The sequence below is a fragment of the Fundulus heteroclitus genome, chromosome 21, assembly GCF_011125445.2.
Source record: "Fundulus heteroclitus isolate FHET01 chromosome 21, MU-UCD_Fhet_4.1, whole genome shotgun sequence".
NCBI lineage: Eukaryota > Metazoa > Chordata > Actinopteri > Cyprinodontiformes > Fundulidae > Fundulus > Fundulus heteroclitus.
This window is the reverse complement of record NC_046381.1, coordinates 31,470,709-31,491,924: the sequence shown is the minus strand read 5'-3', so window position 1 is coordinate 31,491,924 and position 21,216 is coordinate 31,470,709. Positions and strand designations below refer to the sequence as shown.

General features: G+C 40.2%; 1 protein-coding gene and 1 non-coding gene across 2 annotated transcripts in view; one reads left to right on the top strand and one right to left on the bottom strand.

Moving 5' to 3' along the window:
- Positions 1 to 21,216, top strand: part of LOC105928002 (partitioning defective 3 homolog) — a gene marked incomplete in the record, with an annotated part of 353,527 nt that overhangs the window by 34,969 nt on the left and 297,342 nt on the right. The window contains 1 exon segment of the mRNA XM_036125173.1: positions 11,052 to 11,153. Within this exon segment, the coding sequence (XP_035981066.1) occupies positions 11,052 to 11,153 (102 nt within the window).
- On the bottom strand, positions 3,812 to 3,883 carry trnaw-cca. Its single transcript has one exon. It is a non-coding gene; the product is annotated as a tRNA-Trp (tRNA).

The window sequence follows — 21,216 nt, the reverse complement described above, 5'->3', positions numbered from 1 at the left end:
GCAGCAGTGGCCCCAGCTCAGGCGGGGCCACGAGGCATCATGAGTGGTTTGTGTGAACCCACACACTTATACTCCGACGTGCTTCTTGCATGTACACCAGATGCTCAGCTTTCCTTGTGGTACTTACCATGGGGGTGGGGGGGGGGGGGGGGTGCAGCTGTAGGCTTACAGTAACAAGGCTTAGGGACAGCAAATCCTCTACTCAAGCAGATAAAATAGTCAGAAAGATGACTACTGGCTTTATTCATGCGCGTGACTCATGTCCAATCCAAAAGTTAAGAAAAACCAGATGTTGTATGACTTCAGAATGACTATTTTCTAGTTTAGAGTGGTAAAATATCATTTTTATGACTATTCCCTTCTCTTCAAAAGTTATACGTTGAGACTTCAAAACATGGATAAGGTTTGTAGGTAAAGCACTACAGTACGTATGTAGGTAATGTGTTATCACTAAGCTGCAGAACCTTTTCATGTTAAGACTGTAACTATTTTCATGCAGGTTTTGAAGCTGCAGGTTTTGAAACAGCTGAAGCTGTTCGACAAAAATATTATCTATGAATTACAAATATACAGTTATATTCAGTAAATTAGAACTGAGGCTCGTTTGTCAGATTAAAAGTACCCTTTGAAAATCAAAACCTTCAAGCAGGTATTAAACATATTATTAATTAAGATCACATTTCCGTATCATGCATGATTTCTTTACTGGACTGATGTAATAATCTAAGAAATCTTTTAAGAAATTGTTTTATTTCTTAGACGATTCGTAGAAGAGACTGCAAGCAGAAAAACAATATCATCAGTTAACAGAAATAAAAGCTTGAAAACACCAGTTTGTGTGTAATGAATCTGTAAAATGCGTTTTTGCTAGTGAATTGAGATACTGAAAAGACTGAACCTTTCAATAATATTCTAATTTATGGAATATGACTGTATGACTGTCTTTTTTGGAAGTTCTCCGGAAAATATTCACCTGTCAAAGTCAGCCATCAAGAGAAAAAATATTTTAAAATTGTGTTTTTACAAGAAGGAGAATATTTTAAAAATGTGGCACAACTATAATTTTTGTTACCTGTAAATATGTAGGTTATTGTAAAGAATTATGTAGAAGACTTCTACATTAAACACCAGAGCCTGCATACAAGAGTTTGAGTGATCCACATACCTCTAACTCCACATGTTTAAAGCACACGCAGCTGAAATGTTAAACTGACTGATTAATATACAAAAAGGTTGTTTTTATTCATGTAAAGAACATAAAGTATGCAAGTGGATGCCAAAGTTTGAAACCAGTACCAAGCTAAACAAATAGAAACTGTATTATATTCTTAGTGGGCATGTGATCTTGCATTATTTGGGCTTTTTCATTTAGAAATACTACATGTGGGAATATTTAAAAAAAAATAACAAACACTGAAAAATCTCACATTTTAATTTTGAGACACTAACAGGTCATCAGCAGATGACGTTTTAGAAATAGATCAAACACCTTGACAGTTATAGTATCAGATAACAAGCATCTTAGTATTCACCCAGTTGATTTTCATCACAGTAAAAATTAAATGGGAAGATGGTCAGTTTGTGACATGAATAGGATCAAACGAGAATGGTTTTCAAGAGTTAAAACAAAGAAAAAAACTAAATAGGGTTGTGTTTATTTGTATATAGCCCACCCTATTCTGATACCCCTAAATAAATCTAGGGCAATTATTTGTAATTCAAACCCAACATAAATTCAGCTCTTCCATCGATCCCAGTGAGGCATGCCAGAGAAAGTCTGTCACCTCTTTGGTAATGGGGGCCAAGGAACACCCTGCTAATATTTATTCTCAAAGCTGACAGGTTCCAATGGATAATTACTTACCCAAGGTCTCTGGTGAGGTGTAAGCACTGTGCAGGGGTGTCTCATATTTCTTATTTGTAAACCCAACACATTCTATGATGGACAGAGGTTGAGAGCTCACAAGAGTAAAACAGGCCAACTAGGATCTAAATACATTAAGCCTTCCTGTTATCTGTAGAAAATCTTATTCTCTCTCTCATGCCTGACTGAGACGGAAAATAACTAACTTAAAAACCTTTTTTTCCTCAGTAGCCACTTCCACGCTTAAAATCAACTGATTCTGATCATGGTTCACTTTCCCTTTGCTTCTACACTTTATCTGTGTCGATGCCTTACATAAAGAACTTTTTTAATGCCCAACAGTTACATAAAGAGCATGAACCACTCTATATGCGACCCAAGATCTGTTAGCGGTAAGATGCTCACATGGGTTTAACGTTTGCATTTGTATTCTTTCAATGAAGCTATGCTCAGCGCTAAGGACCTTGTGAAGTTTATGCTTCTGTGTGCCTGTGTGTGCGTGTGAATGTGTGTGTGTGTGAATGTGTGCATAGAACAGGCAGCAGTTGGGCCACCGGTGTTTATGACACACAGGGGAGAACAGTCACTCCATGAACTGCTGCAATTATTGAGCTGTAAAGCCAAAACTCTCAGAGTGGGAGGCTGGGATGTTGAACCACTGCTTAACCTCGGTAATTCACTGTATTGTAATTGTTTCTAGAGGTCGAAGGGCAAAACCTAATGGCAGGGTCTAAGCTCTGGCTTTGGACTGCTAAAGCTTGGAGTTAGAGGAGGTATCTCGGAAGGACATGTGGTTTTTATCTGTTTGTTGTTTTATACAGTTACTCTACAGTTATCCAGTTGAAATTATGAGGAATATAACATTCATGTCAGCTTTAACTTGATAGCTTTGATGGTTGACAGTGTCTAAATGTATTTGGAAAACTATAGTATAAATCACAACAGAATTTCGTCCCTCCACCCCACCCATTAAAACGCCTTAGCCAGATTTTTGTTGTATAGATACCGTAAGGCGAGGGCCAGGATTTCTTTTCGGGTATTTCTCCACCAGCTTCGCGCATGTAGGATCTGAAGTTCATGCACATTCTTTTCTGCACAATAGCTGGAGCTCAGTAAGATCAGATGCAGTGCATCTGTGAACATCAGTTTGATTATGCAATAATCTAAACCGTTTCATTGTTTTTTGGGGGGTAGCTCTTTGCCCCATTAACAGGAAAACATCCGTTGGTCAGGATTGCCCTGCATTTAGCTACATCTGTGTATAAATCAATTTTGCAGCTTCCCCAGGAAAGTATTCCCACAGCATGATGCCACCCCTACCATTCTCCATCCTGGGGATTCTTTGCGTAACGGACAGCGGCTCCATCCGAATACGTCTTTTTGATGAAGGCTCTTTAGCAAAAGCGGAAGTGTGTCAGCAGTCGCTATGATAACTGCTGTCTGAATAATGCAGTCAGTAAGGAAGGTGGTAGGAAAAAGAGCCTGTATGCTTCTTCTCACAGCTCTTTTAGCATAGGAACCTCACGAGGTCCCTTACCAGCGCTAAGGAGCTATAGGGAATCCCACAATACGCTGCATGGCATGACGTATAAGCACAAGCCAACTCATGGTTAATGAAAACGTCCGAAGAGCGCACACTTTGGGGTTAATTTTCAGAAGGCTGTAGGGCCAGATGTGGTTAGAACCATCCACGTGCGTTTCTGTCACGTATTGACGTCTGAGTTGAACGCTGTCCAAAATCGGCCCAGCTGTCCGAAGCTCCTTTTTTATCCCCACAGTAAAGTTCTCACTGTTGACTCCATGAAAGAGTAAGGAGCAGGAGCTAGGAACTATAATTAGACGTATTCGGATGGAGCCAGTGTTAGCTGTCCTCTACCTTTATCGCTTTCTAATCGTAGTTGATGTAAAAATGTCCCAGAACTTACATAGAGTTTTTGAGAAAAACTATGACCCCGACGTGATTTGAACACGCAACCTTCTGATCTGGAGTCAGACGCGCTACCGTTGCGCCACGAGGTCCTGATGCAGCTCCCCGGCATGGTCAGTGATATTATCCCAGTGGGAATCGCAACACTTGCTGTCGCTGTAATTTCACTCAGGGCGAACACACAGGCACATGCTCTCTCTTTGTATTTTTCCCGCTCCTCTCCCTACACTGTATTCCCTCGAGGGCAGCCGTCTTTGTGCGGTTTTTGACAGGAGCTGACAACCTACCCTGCTACAAAGACATAAATATGAAAAGGGCTTCTGTTTGTCTTTATGTGACACCACAACAACCTTTCTGCTTCCCTTCACCCCCCTGACACTACATCATCTTGGCAGATGCACGAAACAGACAAAGAAGCCTGGTCTTTTTAGGGGAATGAAGGTTAATTAATAATTGTTAGCGACTAAGCAGGCCGTTAGGAGAGGAACAAAATGACTGGCATTCAATGATCTTACACACATTGTCACACCTTCCTTATCTGCTCATGTCTGCGCGGTTTGATGCAAAATCCCTTTCACTTGCAGGTCTGTTCAGTATCATAGCAGCAACTATGTTGAAGTCTTCTATTGTCTGTGTTAGCTAGTTTTGTCATGTTTTAATGTGCATGCAGCATGCTGCCAATGCCTTATCTCTCAGTCATTACTCTGAAAATGCTCAGGTAAACGAAGATTTCTCCATGATATATGAGAGAGAGAGAGAAAGTGAGTTAGGATTTTCTGATATTAGAAAATCTTCACATAATGATATTGTTGGTAAATATTATGATGACAATACCGGTTGCCATGAATAGCTTTTTTTCTTTTCTCTCATTCTTATCTGTGCTTCAACAGCTCTGTGGGCTTTAGCATTTTGGTAAAAGTCATTTGTGTCCAATGTGAGCATCAGCGCTGTACTACTGGCTAGGCATTACATTAGCGTGTGAAATGCAAGTTCATAACACTTGGGATAACTTACCCAACAATTGTTGCACTCCAAACAATCCTGTGCTTTATGAATGTTGCACACACTGACATTCCGATGACAACTGGTTCGGGATATACTGCGCAACCCTAGTGGGCGTTATGGTTTGTCTAGCTGTGTTTGAAAACCGGAACAATTTACAACAAACTACTGTCTCCTCAAAACCTCAAGGAAATTGCAGTTTAATAAGCCTTTTAAAACTGATGCCAGAGAAAAGGCTGCCATGACTGGAGCCTTCTCATGCTGTATGGAGCCGAGTTGCACCTGGGTTCCCCCTCTAGCTATTGCAGCGCTCGGCGGGCTAACTGGCTAAAAGAAAGCTAATAAACACCTCTCCTGTTTACGAGAGTAAAACATTTGGCTGTTTGGAAAATTTTCACCTGTCGCCTCACCCAACCCTCCTGTTGAGTTAAAGCGGCTTTCGAGGTATAGTTTGTTCACATCTAGAAGCGTGTCTCTTAAGCAGCTGACTGCAGGCTGGCTACACGGCAGATAGCCCGACTAATTAAACAGCTAATATCAGCTCATAGTTTGTGCAACGACAAATTACTACTACTAAATGCAGGTAAATAACTGTAATAATCAATAGGTTACGTCATATTACAAACAGTAGGCAAACTGTTGCTGTTTAAGAACACCAATAGACCATGTTAAACACTTTTTTGTTTTCAAATTCTTGTGTCGTGCCTTGTTAACATGAAAGTCTGGTAGATTTACGCAAGGTTCAAATACTGTGAGAATTTTGTTCTGGCCCATGAACTGGGAACAGAGGTTACACTTCAGAGTGCCAGTAGTTGTTTTGTCAGCACAAGTTAGACTGGTTTTTACAGGTTTTCTGTTAGCTCTTCTGTGAGCGGTATGTTGTTCTCATCTTTCATTGTTCTGGCATACATTCCTAACATAATTCTTTGTCTTCCAGACTTGATAATTGCTCTTAATAACTTTTTAATCCCAGGATTTTCCCCCCCACATTGTTGTGATACAATGCTTCAAAACTCACATCTGACTAGAGTTACACGATACTCAGGTAAACATGAAATTCACAGTATTATTGTTGACTACTGTGATGATGGTACCAGTAGCTATAAACCCAATCATGATGATGCACCCACTTTATTTTGCATTAGTACCTCAGTCACTGAAATCTACATTAATTTTGGGCATCAAGAACATTAAAAATGTATCCAACCTCTGAGATATATTAGCTGCATGGGAACAGCCTGACAAGAAATTCTGTCTTTTGCACACAATGACATTTTGTGCAATTTTTTTATGATCATCAACCAAAATTGCCTTAAACATAAAAAAGTGTACATAGAGTTAAGAAAACGGTGTGCATTCTATGCTGATGGAGATTTTCCTCTGCTCATGCAACATTAGGAGTAAAAGAAAATGGCTTTTTCCAAAATTGGCAGAGAATAGACACTGTGTGTATAGAATTATGTTTCATGATTACAGTGCTATGGTTATCTGATGCTGGACCAGTTTGCAAAAACACTCCATCCATCTCATACCCACGGCTCAGAGAGCTATTCTGTCGTCACACCTACCAGTGAAAGAGAGGAGCGCTCTCTGTGTGCGGACTTTCAGTGTTGACAAATGAAACTTGACATTACACTGCAGGAAATCATACCCCGAGGAAAATATAAGCGCAGATATAAAAGGCCCTAATGTTAGAAGGCTAGATGTCTTCACTACGTGGTGAAAAAGGCCGTGGGTTTTTCCTGCAGAGATGTGGCAACAGTTTGAGCTGAGGTTAACTCCTGTGTTTGCTAACACTTTATCTGCTTAGTGCTGTCCTCCCTATACCAGCTGTTACTATACGCCGCAATAATAGAAATAGCCGTGTCACAATGCTGTCTTTGTTAAAATGATCGGCTAACTCCTTACATTTGTACTGGTTTCCAGTTCACCATTTGCTTAGACCCTGTGTTCAGGTGGAAGTGTATGCAAAAAACTCAATACGCTAAAGTACACTTCAGTCCTTCACTCTCATAAACAGGACTTTAGAAGCATGTACTACTTAACATTAGTAAGTCATTGACGATATCCTTTCGAGAGTAACCTAAACATATATTATTGTTAATCCTTTCTCCAACTATAGATATCCTAACACACATTTATTGTCCATTTTCCAACATGCTGCATTTGTAGGATGGGGACATTGGTGGGCTGAGGTTTGACGAACTATTCAATGTTGAATCTTTCTTCAGGTTTATAGATAGTGGTTCATATATAGTGTTTTGCAATAGTTTTCCCGAACTTGTCCATGTTTTGTCAACAACATACCTTAGCCAAATGCTAAGTGTGTTTGAGAACTAACACTGCACATAACCTGGAACACACCATTTCCATGGTGAGGCATGGTGGTGGCAGCATCATGCTGTGGTGATGCTTTATTTTGCACTAGGGACAGAAAAGCTACTGAGTGGACGAGGAACATCCTGTTTAGAGCCCTAAAAGACTTGAGACCGAGTTTGGAACCACACTTTTAAGTAAAATGAAACAGCAACTTTTTTCTTTGCTTCAAAATGAACCATAACTTTTTATTATAATGTAACCAACTGTGAATAAGTTATCGGACAATTTTGCAAATGACCATATTTGCATATCATCATCAGACGTGTGTGTCGAGGGGTGACAATAGAAAACACAACCAGAACACATGAAAGCGTTGTTTTCAGTTTGCATGGAGTACAGCACCAGATCTCCTCCTGTGGTGTAAGTGGGTCAGGTCCATGTGTCTGATGTGGGAGACCTGAGTTTGAACCCTGTCAGGATGGGCATCTGGTGTAAAGTCTCAGCCATATGTGAAAGTTGTAATGACTTGATGTGGCGACCCCTGATGAAGGCAGCAGCTGAATACTCACATGAAGTAAAACACCACAGATTAAATGTTCCAAGATATTTCTTGACAAATCAAACCTAAACAGAGCATAGGAGGGCTGTTCTTTCCTCCTTCCATCCCAAGTGTAATTCTGAGATTAATTTGTGTGGTTGAGCTTCCCTCAGAATATTTGTTCCTTGTAATCCATCTGTAGAGCATGTTTGGATCAAGGTTTTACCAAGCAGATATAGACTTAGTCAGCATTTGAACACATGTTTTATTTAATACTGAGGGTCACTTTGTGGCTTGTAATAACTTCCAGAGAGGTAGGAAGTTTCTGTGTCTGTCTTCTGAATTTTGGTCAACCTTTATTGTGGGGTTGTATTTGATATGCATTTTTTTTTAAATTTATTTAGCATTTCTTCTTCCTGATAGGGCTACTTTTAAAATAAGACAGATAATTTCACTTTAAATTTGAATGTGGAACACAGAGAAAAACTAATTGTTTAGCTTAAGAGTAAAATCTGTGTTATACATGCGACCCCCCCCTCCCCTTTAATTTAGATATAAACTGGCAAATTCTGTTTTTTCTTTTAGAATTACCATCCTGACTCCACTTTTTTTTGTTTTTGCTTTTTAATGACCTCAAAATGAAAGAATAAATACCACACCGTTGTTTCCCTCTCAATTTGGACCATTATCCCTGGTAAACCACAGTTCTGTACAACATGAAGGCATTTAACCAACATTCTGGAGACAGCTTAGTTTAGACAGAAGGGGAGAGAAGCAATAAAAAAGGAAGTATCTTGGAAAAAAAGCAATGAAAGACTTGACTGTTTCAAGATTTGCTGAAGAAGGAATGGCAGCATGGTATTTTCTCTGTAACATTGTATCTTAGAGGATAGGCCAGAAAAAGCAGAAGTGGAGAGTACCCAGTAGGTTCTGTAACAAACCTTTGGCCAGCTCTAATTTCTCTTTAAGAATTATAATAAAAAGATGTATAGAAAAGCATTATAATGTTTTTTTAATCCTTCCTGTTTGATCAGTCATTAGATATTCCCTATAGAGACGACACCACACTGTGTGAGAGACGAGTCACTGTGAATGAGGCTTTTACTAATATTTTAAAACAGACAGATTGATCACTGAGTTGACCTAATTTAGTTTCAAATTAACTGTCTAGTTTCTAACGTGCTGTTTATTTAAATACAAACTTTAAAAATAAACCACTTCAAATAAGTGCTGAAATATTATTAAATACTGATTAGATTTATTTTCAAAAACTGTTATAAACTAAGCACTCAATTCTCTTAAGAATTGCAGGACTTCATAGATTAGTAATGACAATATTGCCAACCATCAGTGTATTGATGTACAAACCCCATTTGCAGTACTGTTCAAAAGTGCAAATTCATTGCTGAACTACAATGAAGGGCTAACAGCGAAGCTAACTGCTAAGCTAACCGCTAAGCTAAGCGGCTACATAAACACTAGCAGTGCGGCCAGCAAGGGGACACTAACAGGGAACGAGCACAGTGGCGTTACATGAGAGAGTCAGAATGATTGGCATGTGGGACAACCAATAGATAAGATGATACCCCTGGAACTTACGGGACAGAGCCGGACCAAAACTCTGACTAATCCTTACCTTTCGGACCGAATGTCAGGATTGGTGAGAGTGTTTACAGGCCTGCAGCTCTCACAGAGATCACATTTTTAACCTCCTTTTTCTGAATACATAATGTATTGATTCATTTCTGGACGGAAGGACCATTTGACCCAGTATAACAAAAAGTGTTTCTGAACAGGATTACCAACCATAGTTTTAAATACGGGACTGGCCATTATGGAGTTTTATGTGCATTGTTCTGATTTGCCTCCATATGTTTTTTTTCCCTTTCTCTTTAGTTTATTTCTCACCAAATTCTAAACAATTTTTCTCTCCTGATAATTATTATTTATGTAACCGAGTTTAAACTTTACCATACGTGAGGAGTTATGAAGAGACCCTCCATGCAGCATTAACGGAGTTTTGTTTGTAATCTGGAAATAAAACGTATTTTTTGCCTTCTGCTGAGTTAATGAAAGTCAAACGAGCTCATGTGATAGATGATTTTCATTCATTAGATTTTTTTATTCAAGTCCTTCTTGTGGAATAAAAATATTTTATTAGTTTCTCTCATTCAGTCACAAAGCATGACTCCCTTGCCTCCTCCTAACTGATCACATCGTAGAGTACCTGATAGTATCATGTTGGATCAAAGCAATAAAGTGGAATAAATATTAGCTGAGTGGTGAAATTAATTGTTCTGAATCTATATTACAGCCTCCTGTGCCTTTTAATATATTGGATCACTATTAGGTTGCACATCATCTGGCCACAAAGCAGAGCTGCCTAACCCTAGACCTAGAGCCAGTCATTACTTTCCGCAGCTGTCTCATTTAAATGTGATGAGGTGTAAAAAAACTTTACATTTTAACTGGAGCATCTGCAATGCAGGGCCTACATGAGTAGCCATCTTATTTCAAATAACATGCTTGATAATAATGAATTTTTCTTTACCTGATGATCCAGCTTTTGTAGCTGCAGCTAAAGGTGCTTCGAGGGGGGGGGGGGGGGGGGGTGAATAGTTTACCATTTGTCATATAACTGTCACGATTAAAGGTTTTAGTTTGTTTGTTTTGAACTTTCTGGACTTGCAATTGTTACAATAACATGTTAAAAATGACTAAAATATTAAGACTGGGAGCCTCACAAATCCTAAACTTTACAATGTGTGGTTATGTCTGTGATTAGTTTCTATGTAACTTAGTTCAAGGTACATTCTCCCTATTTATTTAAAAAAGGGCTTTGTAACAAATGATTTTAAACGCTTGTGGATAAATAAGATGGTAAATAGATGTGAGGAATTGTCCTATTAATATGTTGGGTCATGAAAGTGAACCCAGTTTATCAGGCGTCGCTAAGTTTCACCTCAGCCTTGCGCAGGCCTGAATTATTTTTCGCACTGTGGATGCAAAGCAGGGAATGGCAGCTATTTTTACCTTCACGCAGAAGAATGAAGACATTTTTTTACTCATTCAAATACATCCATAAGAATTGTCCTTTATCTCTTGTTTAGACCACATGGTTTAGGTTTTTAGCTTTCCCTCCAGGGACCTAACATGTTTCATAGCAGCCATCCCAGTTTCAGCCCGTAACCATGTCCGATCCAACAAACTGGATCATAATATAAACCTCAGGATGATCAGAGCAGCTGATTCCCGAGAAGACACAAGCTGGTAATTCATTCGGCCCAGCGATGTTTTGTGGCTTAACTCACATAATGCTGCAAATCCTGCGTCTATATGGTTCAAATGAAGCTAATCCCATTACAGAGCTTATGAACTATCTCTTTTTTTTTTTTTTTCAGGAGCCCAGCTACTGGGTTCAGGTCCACAGGCTGGAGCATGGAGATGGAGGCATTTTGGACCTGGATGATATGCTGTGTGACGTGGTAGATGACAAGGATAGGGTAAGTCCAACTGTATTTTACTACCCAAATCAGGCTGAATTTGCATTGTGCCGTCTATATTTCATTTCTTTTGTAGATGTATAAATTCAGACTCTTTTCCACTTTATCCTACACATTTCCATTTAATGGTACGGGAGCTCTGAGCTACAGGACATGCCCGTGTATGTGCATGAAAGACCGGCAGTGCTCAGGCTGAATGGCCGCGTGTTCTTCATCAGACCTGTATCCTCTAATAAATCACTGCAGAACGGTAGCCTACTGAGCACAAGCATGAACTTGATTTAATTATTTCAACCTGTTCGCAGCTTCCCACTAGTGGAAGGTTTAATGATGCAGTATAATGTGCTGCATTACTTTCAAGGCCCTAATTTGACACGTTTTCCTCACCAATATATGGTGGAAACATGCTGTTGGAACCACAGGGATATCACTACCCACTCTTTGACGGCCCTTTCTGGCTGGTCACCCACAGTGCCACTACATTCTTCCCACGGGAGCAGCGCTGACTACACCTGAGTCACCGGCTGGTTGACTTTGATGTTGGGCCAGCTGGTGCCCTATGCCCAAATACGAGCTATTTAAGGTATTTAATGTGAAAATACCCTGGATTAGCGATGGCCTGGCTGACTTGTCAGTCGTTCACTTTAGATATACCCAGCATGTTTTTTCTTTAAAGAGATGCACGGCTAAAAGGATTGTGGCTAATTTTAGATCTATGCGTTTTCTAGATCTTGGATCTGCCTGTATGGAGTCCAAATACCAATTCCTGAATTTTCTCCAAAGGATACAGGAGAGCAACTTTCAATTCAATTCAATTTTATTCATATAGCGCAATTCATGAAACATGTCATCTCAAGGCACTTTACAAAGTCAAATTCAATCAGATTATACAGATTGGGTCAGATTATACAGATTGGTCAAAAATGTCCTATATAAGGAAACCAGTTGATTGCATCAAGTCTTGACAAGCAGCATTCACTCCTGAAGAAGCATAAGAGCTACAGGGAGAGTCGTCTGCATTGTCCATGGCTTTGCAGCAATCCCTCATACTGAGCAAGCATGAAGCGACAGTGGAGAGGAAAACTCCCCATTAAAGGGGAGGAAAAACTCCAGCAGAACCGGGCTCAGTATGAACGGTCATCTGCCTCGACCGACTGGGGTTACAGAAGACAGAACAGAGACACAACAAGAGAAACAAAAAAGCACAGAAGCACACATTGATCCAGTAATCTGTTCTATATTAGATGGTAATAGTGGATGAGTCGTCTTCTCTGGATGATGTCACAGTTAACAAAACGCCAGACCAGGTGTACCTACTATTAAGAAAAAGAGAGACCAAAAAGTTAAAAGCTGAAATGACGACAAGCAATGCAAAACTGGAGAACAGTAGGAGAACTCAGTAGAGTGAGAAAAATAGACCCTGATGTCCTCCAGTAGCCTAAGCCTATAGCAGCATAACTATAGAGATAGCTCAGGGTAACATGAGCCACTCTAACTATAAGCTTTATCAAAAAGGAAAGTTTTAAGATTAGTCTTAAAAGTAGACAGGGTGTCTGCCTCACGGACCAAAACTGGGAGTTGGTTCCACAGGAGAGGAGCCTGATAGCTAAAGGATCTGCCTCCCATTCTACTTTTAGAGACTCTAGGAACCACCAGCAGACCTGCAGTCTGAGAGTAAAGTGCTCTGTTAGGAACATACGGGGTAATCAGAGCTCTGATATATGATGGAGTTTGATTATTAAGGGCTTTATACGTTAGAAGAAGAATTTTAAATTCTATTCTTGATTTAACAGGAAGCCAATGAAGGGAAGCTAAAATTGGAGAAATATGATTCCTCTTGTTGATTTTACTCAGAGCTGTTGCTGCAGCATTTTGGGTCAGCTGATGACTTTGATTTATTCTATTCAACCTTCCTGTTATCAGCTGTTGCTCTTTATCACCTTTTCACAGCCTGAATGAGCTGCAGAGAAACACTTCAATGATGCCAATAGGCTAACTTTATGGCCTCGTCCTGCAGGAGCAACATCCTCTGAACAATTTGTCAGTCATGGTAGCGCCTGTGAGTGGTACATTCACTAACCAAGAAACAGATGGGATTTTTCAGTGTATGACTCTCTGGTGTAAAGTCAGGGCAGATCAGGCTGAGAATCGTCACCCTTTCTATTTTTCTGTCCATTTCTAGTCATAGCTGAAAGCATTGTTAATAATATTAGTTCATATGTCTTTGCACATAAATAAATGGTTCTGGTTTCTTAAAGCCAGGATTACCATATTAAGCCTTAAAAATGTCATATATGGTGTCATTGGATTCGAATATTTGCCACATCTGGTACTTTAGTTATAGAAGATTGAATATTCATGTTCTTTTTGTATGAGCAGCTAATCTAAGTGATTACCTTAGCAGATGCTTTTAGGTTTAAAAGAGCATTTTGCCTGAGTCTGAGCCAGACAAAAGCCATCTACACACCTGATAATAACTGGCAGCTGCCATGGTTACACATCAGGTTGGATCACAGAGGAGAGCAGCTGTTTTGCACCTGCTGCCACATACACACCTTTCTCCATTTTTGTTCAAATCTCAGCAGCTTCTCTGTCTCCTCTGACCTGTCCTTAGAAAAAAAAGGGGAACTGTGTTAGGAAAAAAGAGCAAATTTGGAATACATTTGGTAATTTCGAAATATCTGCCCTTGGAGTCACACATGCATACTTTTTTGTTTCTGTTCTTTCATCAGTTTCTTATGCTGTATGTACTCCCTCTAGTGGTAACGTAGGCTCATTACAAACTGCACATCTAACGCCACAGAACATAGATAAGTGTTAAAGGCATAATGTTAAACTTCTCTCACTTGTTTTCCTTGTTTCGTTCTTTGTGCTTCATAGGTAGTTTAATGGTAGTGTTTGTTAGTCATCATACAGCTAATAAGTCTGACTGTCAGCAGTGACTTTTTGGTGACACGAATGACTTCCTCTTCTGATAATGTTGTTGGAAGTTGCAGAGTGCAGAGTTCACCCGGAGTAGATCTGGGTCAGCCAGCTTTGTTCAGGTGGAAGCTGTGTGTGTGTGTGTGTGTGTGTGTGTGTGTGTGTGTGTGTGTGTAGGAGTTTATCTCGCTGCGTGGGTGTTCGTTTCTTTGTGTGCGTACAGTTGTAGAGGCAAAGCCAGTCTGTCCAGTTATTTCCATAAGCCACTGCCTCCTTTCCTGTTTGGTTGTTTAAACTCTGCTTAGGACCAGCAGGAACAGAGTGAAGCTGTTAAGTGTCAGTAACGAACAACAGCAGAGATTGTTGATTTTCATCTAAAATAGATAAGCACGAGTTAACGCTGAAGAGCACTTCTGCTTTGAAGTCTGCATGCTGGTCAACGTAGGCCAAAAAGGGAACGCAAGATAAATCTAGGTGTGCTCACTTGAGGGAACTTAGATAAATCCCCTTATGTCTTTATATCCCCCTCACCCTAATTTAATGGTGGCATGTTGCTGTGCAGGAGGCAAACTACATCTAAATTAAAGTTATTAGAGAGCAGCTTTAATTGAAGAACACCACTTTATTTCCCCATTTTAGTCAAATATTTAGACAGATTTTTGAAGTTCATTGTTGACGATACTTCCTACATGAATGTGTAAAACGATGACATCAGTGTTACCTGTGCCGTGAGTAGTTCAGAAAGAGTGCTCTGAGCTGGTGGTGTGTGTGTGTGTATGTGTGTGTGTGTGTGTTCCTGTACTTGTTAGTGAGTGAGAGAATGTTTTGCTCCTTTCCTTTTACCACCAAAGTAAGGACTTTGATGTAAAGTGAGGATGTTTTTTTTGGTTCTGACTTTTTTGCTGGGCTAGTGGCTACGTTTAGGACTATGGTGTGCTTGTCAGTGAGTGTGTGAGGCTTGGCTCGGGTTCAGCAGTTGTACTATGAGAGGTGACTCACATGCGGTCACAGAGCCGCTGCAAGCTGCAGCCTGTCTGGTTCTGCTCCGCAGATTGTCACACCGATGATCTAACTTCCATGTCACAACACAGAGAAATTTATGCCTGTATTTATGCAGTTGGGTAGGTTTTTGGTTTTTGTTACACACCTGACCCTGCTGCCGTTTCCATGCTTTGTTGCAGTGACGCTAATCATGGTAGAATAACAAAATGGCATGTGTTTGCTTAGGTTTCAGGTGATACATTTCCCCATTTAGTTATTAAGCAACATCCTTCCACTTAGACAAGAAGATATGAGGCGTCAAATCGTATCTTTCCGCTGACATTTTGTACATGAATCATTTTTATTTCATCCTCTACCTCTGTGGTCCGGCACTGCCACAGACTGACCCAAATGTAGTGAACGTTGGGGTTTTATTCTCCTTTAATTCAGGTATTTATACATTTTATTCCATGGTAGAATGACCTTTGTCCAGTAAAAACATTTTGATTACCTTTAAAAAGTCCGGTGTTGTTTTCCTGTTTTTTTTTCTACTTTTAACAAATTAAAGAATCATTGCTGTGTCATGCTTATAATGTCTAAAAGTATCACTGTCTTCATTTAACCCGCTGCAGTAATACTGGCAGTAAAGAGAGATCAGACAAAATCTCTTGTCGCACACTTAAACATAGGTTGATTTGAGCTTTATGTTTAGGTTCAAGCCCTTGCAAAACTAACCTAAACGTGTGAGTCCTTTCAGCTGCTCCCCTAGTCAGGGGTCGCCACAGTCAGGCCTTATAGCTTGCACACAGGTTTGGCAGGAGTTTATATGCCAGATGCCGTTTCTGATCATGCCTAGGCCTCCCGAATCGAAGATGCAGACTTAGCCTGCTGCACCACCACAGAAGGACAAAAATGATACCAATGTAACCTTTTCCCATCTTGTCAAGTTAAAACACCAAGATTTGTAGCAGGTCAGCGTTGATGGACCGAGCTTAAAGGTGCATCGCCACGTTATTTGACTTTTCTATTTATTTATACGTCAGTAGCTCACTCTGGTTGCATACAAAGTTTTTATGAAAGATCATCACGTCCTGCTGCCGCATTAGTTGTTGTTTTATGCTTTGTTTTGTCCTCATTTTGTTAGTAAATAAAGCCTTCCGTGTATATTCACAATTTTAACAGAAGTACGTACTGGGCATGCACAGCAGGGGTTAAAACAGGGAAGCAGCTAATGGCTATTAGCAGCGAAACAATGAAGAATGAACCAAGACCTAGTGAGAAAAAAAAGCACAAAAAAAGATTCCAAGAGGGAAAAGACTGGAATGTCGCTGGGAATTACAGTATGAACGTTGGTGTTCACTGAAGCAGACGCTAAACCTGCTGAGGATCAGATGTGACCGCAGAGTTGATTGATGTGAGCGAATGTTCTGATGTGAGGGTCTTAAAGTTGCTGTAAATCGGTGTATTCAGTAAATAACGGCTGGTCTTCGATCACTCCGAGGCATTGCAGAAGGTCCGGCATTATTTACAATTGATTTATAAATTAAGCAAACCTTTATGCTAGTTCTGTGATACTGCCACTATATGTCACCCAAGGCTGTTTATATTTGTTAATCGCGCCTGAGAGGGAATTATTTTCCGGCTCAAAAAGGACTGTCCATAACTATCAAGATGAAGGCTTGGTGTATATAACCTTATTTTATTATGATCAGTTTTTGGAATTTTTTTATAAGCATATTACGTGACTATATACTGTTAATAAAGGGCAATCCTGCAAGAAAACATGGTAGGGAGCACTGAAAAGGCCTAAAGTAGTCAGGCCGGGTAATCACAGGAGCAGTGTGGTCCATGATGACTCTGGAGGAGCTGCATAAATCCACCGCTCAGTTGAAGAGTCTGTAGACTGAGCAACTGATTGTCTACTGCAAATAATCCCTTGGTTAAATAGACACAACATTAGGACCATGTCACATAATACATAATATCTACTTTTATTCTGTTTTTGCTGTGTCCCAGAATGTGCTTATTGCGGCAGTGCATTGGTGCATTACTCAGCAGCGAGAACATCCCTGATTATTGCACACGGCACTTCGAAACAAACGAAGAATGGATTGAGGAAAGACCCAAATAGCCCAGGGTGTTGACTTCTCTCATCGCCTCCGATTCGGTTTTCAAAGGCCTTCCTTTACACCTGAGAGGCGGGATTTCATAGCGTGAAATGACTTGACATGAGGGACTGTGAAGTCTCCGGTAAACAGCATCCGTGATGGTGAGGCTGTAAATGTAGCAACACGATCTTTACCACAAGTAAAACACAACCATTGTTGTCATACGTCTGCGGGGTTTCAGCCCTGACAGGTCTAACTGCCACCTGCAGAGGCCCAACCCACAGGACTCTTTTTAACCAATCAGCTTTTGAAGCGCAAGGACGACCTGGACATTAAGAAGCTGTCTGGTCTGGTGACATGTTGAAGATGTCTTAAATAGGACATAGACTTTATTTGGAAGCAAGATCCTTTATAAATCCTGCATAAAAAGAGCATTTGATGTTTTGGGGATTGTCATAGTGGAACTTGGTTATTATCACTGAAACCTTGTCCTGAATATATAAACCTTGTCCATGAATCTAAATCTAGTCAAATAGCAAGAAATAAAGGCTTTAGTCAAGCTAGTATCGAAAAAAAGAATGGAGACAAGGCTACAGCTATAAAAATGTCATTCAGTTTGGAATAACTGATAATTACTTATGATAGCCATATAGCTAAATGAACTATACAGCAGATGGCAGTGTCACAGTAAAATTCAATCTCGGTGAGAAGATAGCCTGGAGTAAGACATTTACAAGATGGGTTTGGTAAAATAGCACCATAAAAGCAGCAAATGGCTGTAATATGGCCGATTAGGGTAAATTAGAGTAAAATCTGATGGCCGGTACATGCAAACTGAGACATAACACCAGCAATCATATTAGTTTACCTCTCAGAACCATTGATGCCACAGAGAAAAAAACATATGGTTTCAATTGCTAACAAATCTCTTTTTTATAGTAATAAAGGACATCAAATTGGATGTTTATCGAATTCTTCAGGTAAATCCGTCACAGAAACATATTTTCTTAAAATATTCAATGTTCAATGAGTCTGCTCCTCTCAAAGAGCAAAACCTCTCCTGCCTTAGTGTGTAACTGAATTCTGCATCTTCCTCATTAGACAACGTCAATCACAGTGGAGGTGATTTGCTCTGCCTGATGCTGTGATCGGATAATTGTAAATAATTTGATTCATATAAAAAGGTTTGTTATTGCTGTAATAGCTGCAGAGCAAAGTTTGGACAAAACGGCGTCCTGCCTTTAGTAGCAGGTGCACTGGGAGACACGGACCTGCTGAAAGACACCGCAGGGACACTTTGGAACCACAAGGAGGCGCTCTATCCTAAGGGTGAGCCGCCACTAAATTCCCTGCACAGATTCTCAGAACATTTATATTTTGTGCTGGCCCTAGCTTCATATTAAAATGCATGGTTTTCTAAAAAAAAAAAAAAAAAAATTACACACACATGGTTTAGTGTTCCTGATTATATGTTAACCAGAAAAAGAAAGGAGGAACCTGATTGATCTGTGCAGATCCGACTGCTTTCTTCATTTGTCCCGTTGCCCTCCCTTTTGTAGTGACCAGCACATCACTGGCCCCTGTGGCTGAGCTCTTTGGACAACTGGCATTTTCTTGGCCCCTCGAGTTGGCATTGCCATGGAAACGGTGGTTGGGTGCCAAGTGGGCACCTGTGCTGGGTCGAGATCAAGCAGTGAGTGAAATTAGCCAAGGCTAAAGCAGGGTCCCACAGCTGCCCCCTGGAACCAGAACACTGCCGAGGGAAATCAAAGACTAATTATCTGCCGTGTGTGTGTGTGTGTGTGTGTGTGTGTGTGTGTGTGTGTGTGTGTGTCTAAGAGAGAGAGAGAGAGAGAGAGAGAGAGAGAGAGAGAGAGAGAGAGAGAGAGAGAGAGAGAGAGAGAGAGAGAGAGAGAGAGAGCAAATTGATCCTCTTTGGGCAGAGATTGAGGTCTGATTGGCTGAGTCTTATTATCATCTCTTAGACTGTAGAATGCACTCAGTACACACTGCTTTTACACGGAGGCCCAAACTGGGCTTTGTCATTAAAAATCTTCTGCCGGGCTGCAGCGGTGCATTTTTACCTGATAGGACCGAGCAGGGTGGGGTTTGCGCCCGGCTGTGTCGCATATGTAGACGCTAGAATTCTGCTTCTTGAGAACAAACGGCACAGATGTTATTGACTGCTATTCTTTTTATAAAACAAACAAATTTAAAAAAATGATATCATGCTACTCTCCAGGTCTGGACTCTGAATCAGTACTTCTTGTTTGATCACTAATAAAGTCAGCTGGAAGCTGTTTTTCTGTGTGTGTTTTATAAATCCATTTATTAGTCACGATCATGTTAAAAAGTCCTTTTTATAGATCTACTGACTTGGGCAATATGTGATATTTCGATTAAACATAATCTAATCAGTTGTTGTAGCAGGAGAGCATTATATATTTCATAAAAGAAAATCTTGAACTGATTTTTTTATTGCTTCCAGCTATTATGCTGTCCTCTAGTGGCTGAACTTGGAACTTCTGCCTTTCTGTCTTAAAACTACAGATAAGATAAGCAGATAAAACAAATTGCAATTTAATATTTTGTTCCATGTAATTTTATACAACTTACAGCGACTTCAGATCTGTTAACTTCATTCTTTCATAACTGTAATTTGGCACTTCTACCAAAGTGATGCAGCAGACGCTGGACGATGATTTGTTCATAGATTGATGAACGTGACTGTCTGGTTCAGCGTCAGCCTGCTCGGCTCAGAACAAAGCTCCTTCTAACCAGACACACATCCTGACAGCGATTCTTGGTAGTTTGGTTTTGAAAGGTAATGCATCTGATGAATACAATAACACAGAGATTCATCCAACGTGATAACGTGTAGGTTTTGCAATGAACATTATTACCACCAAAACTAACAAGGACCTTAAAAACACCTAAAAACCGCACAGATACAGTATTAGCTCCACAAACCTGTTTGGAGACCCAGCTGTAACTAACCAGTGAGCTTCATAGTCAGCTTTACCTCCTCTCCTTTGCTGTCCTGCTCATGGGTCTGTGGCAGGTAGCAGGCAGTTTGGTATTTGCATGTTCCTCTGGCACTATGCAATGTTTTCTGTTTTATTTATTTCATGCTCAGTTTCCTTTGAACCTTTTCCACTCCTAAAACATAAGTAGACTTCTTTATCCATCCATTAAGTAACTCCGACCTAACTAGTGATGCAGTTATTTTTTATTTTTTTCAACAGAGTAATGGTCAGGGCAGCGAAGAGAGAAAAAGAGTTGTGCTTCTGTTCTTGTGTCAGCTCAGTAGCTGTTAAAATGAAGCCTCAAAGAACTGTTTTTTCTGTCTATAAAATAAAATTTCAGGGACTTACTATGTTATATGTTTATTTCACACAGAAGGGGTAATCTTTTTGTGAATTTTATTTGGAAATAAACTACAGCTGTAATTCATTTTTATTTTGGCAACAATTATTGCACATTCTTCTTTGCAAAATAGCTCCGGCTCAGACAGATCGACAGGAGAGCATCTGTGAAGCAAGCATCGGCACAGCATGGTTCTGCCACCATGATATTTCTCAGTGGGGATTAAAGCGAAGTGAAGTATTTTTTTCTCACTACACCTAGCCCTTTGCATGTCAGGCAGTGTTGGTCTCGTTTGACCACAGCCGCTGTTTTTGTCGTCCCTAAATAGTGGAAATGACATGTTTAATGCTTCACGTTCAGCACTGGCTTTCCGCTTCCGTCCCTTTGGAATGAGTCAGATTTGTGGAGTGCATGACATATTCTCACACCTGAGCTGTAGATCTCTGCAGCTCCTCCAGAGTTACTTAGTTGGCTGCACTGGACTATCTTTAACAGATCAGGGTCAAAGGGGCTGAATGCTAACCCTTCGGAGAGCCTCTGACTCTAGAACTGAATAAAGATCCCAGTAATTAGGCAGATGCTCTGGATTTTTTGGAGGTATCAGAGCAACGGGGATTGTAAAAATCAAAACAAACACACAAAAAAAAATGCGTCATTTTCTTCTTGAAAGTTCTGAACGTGATAGG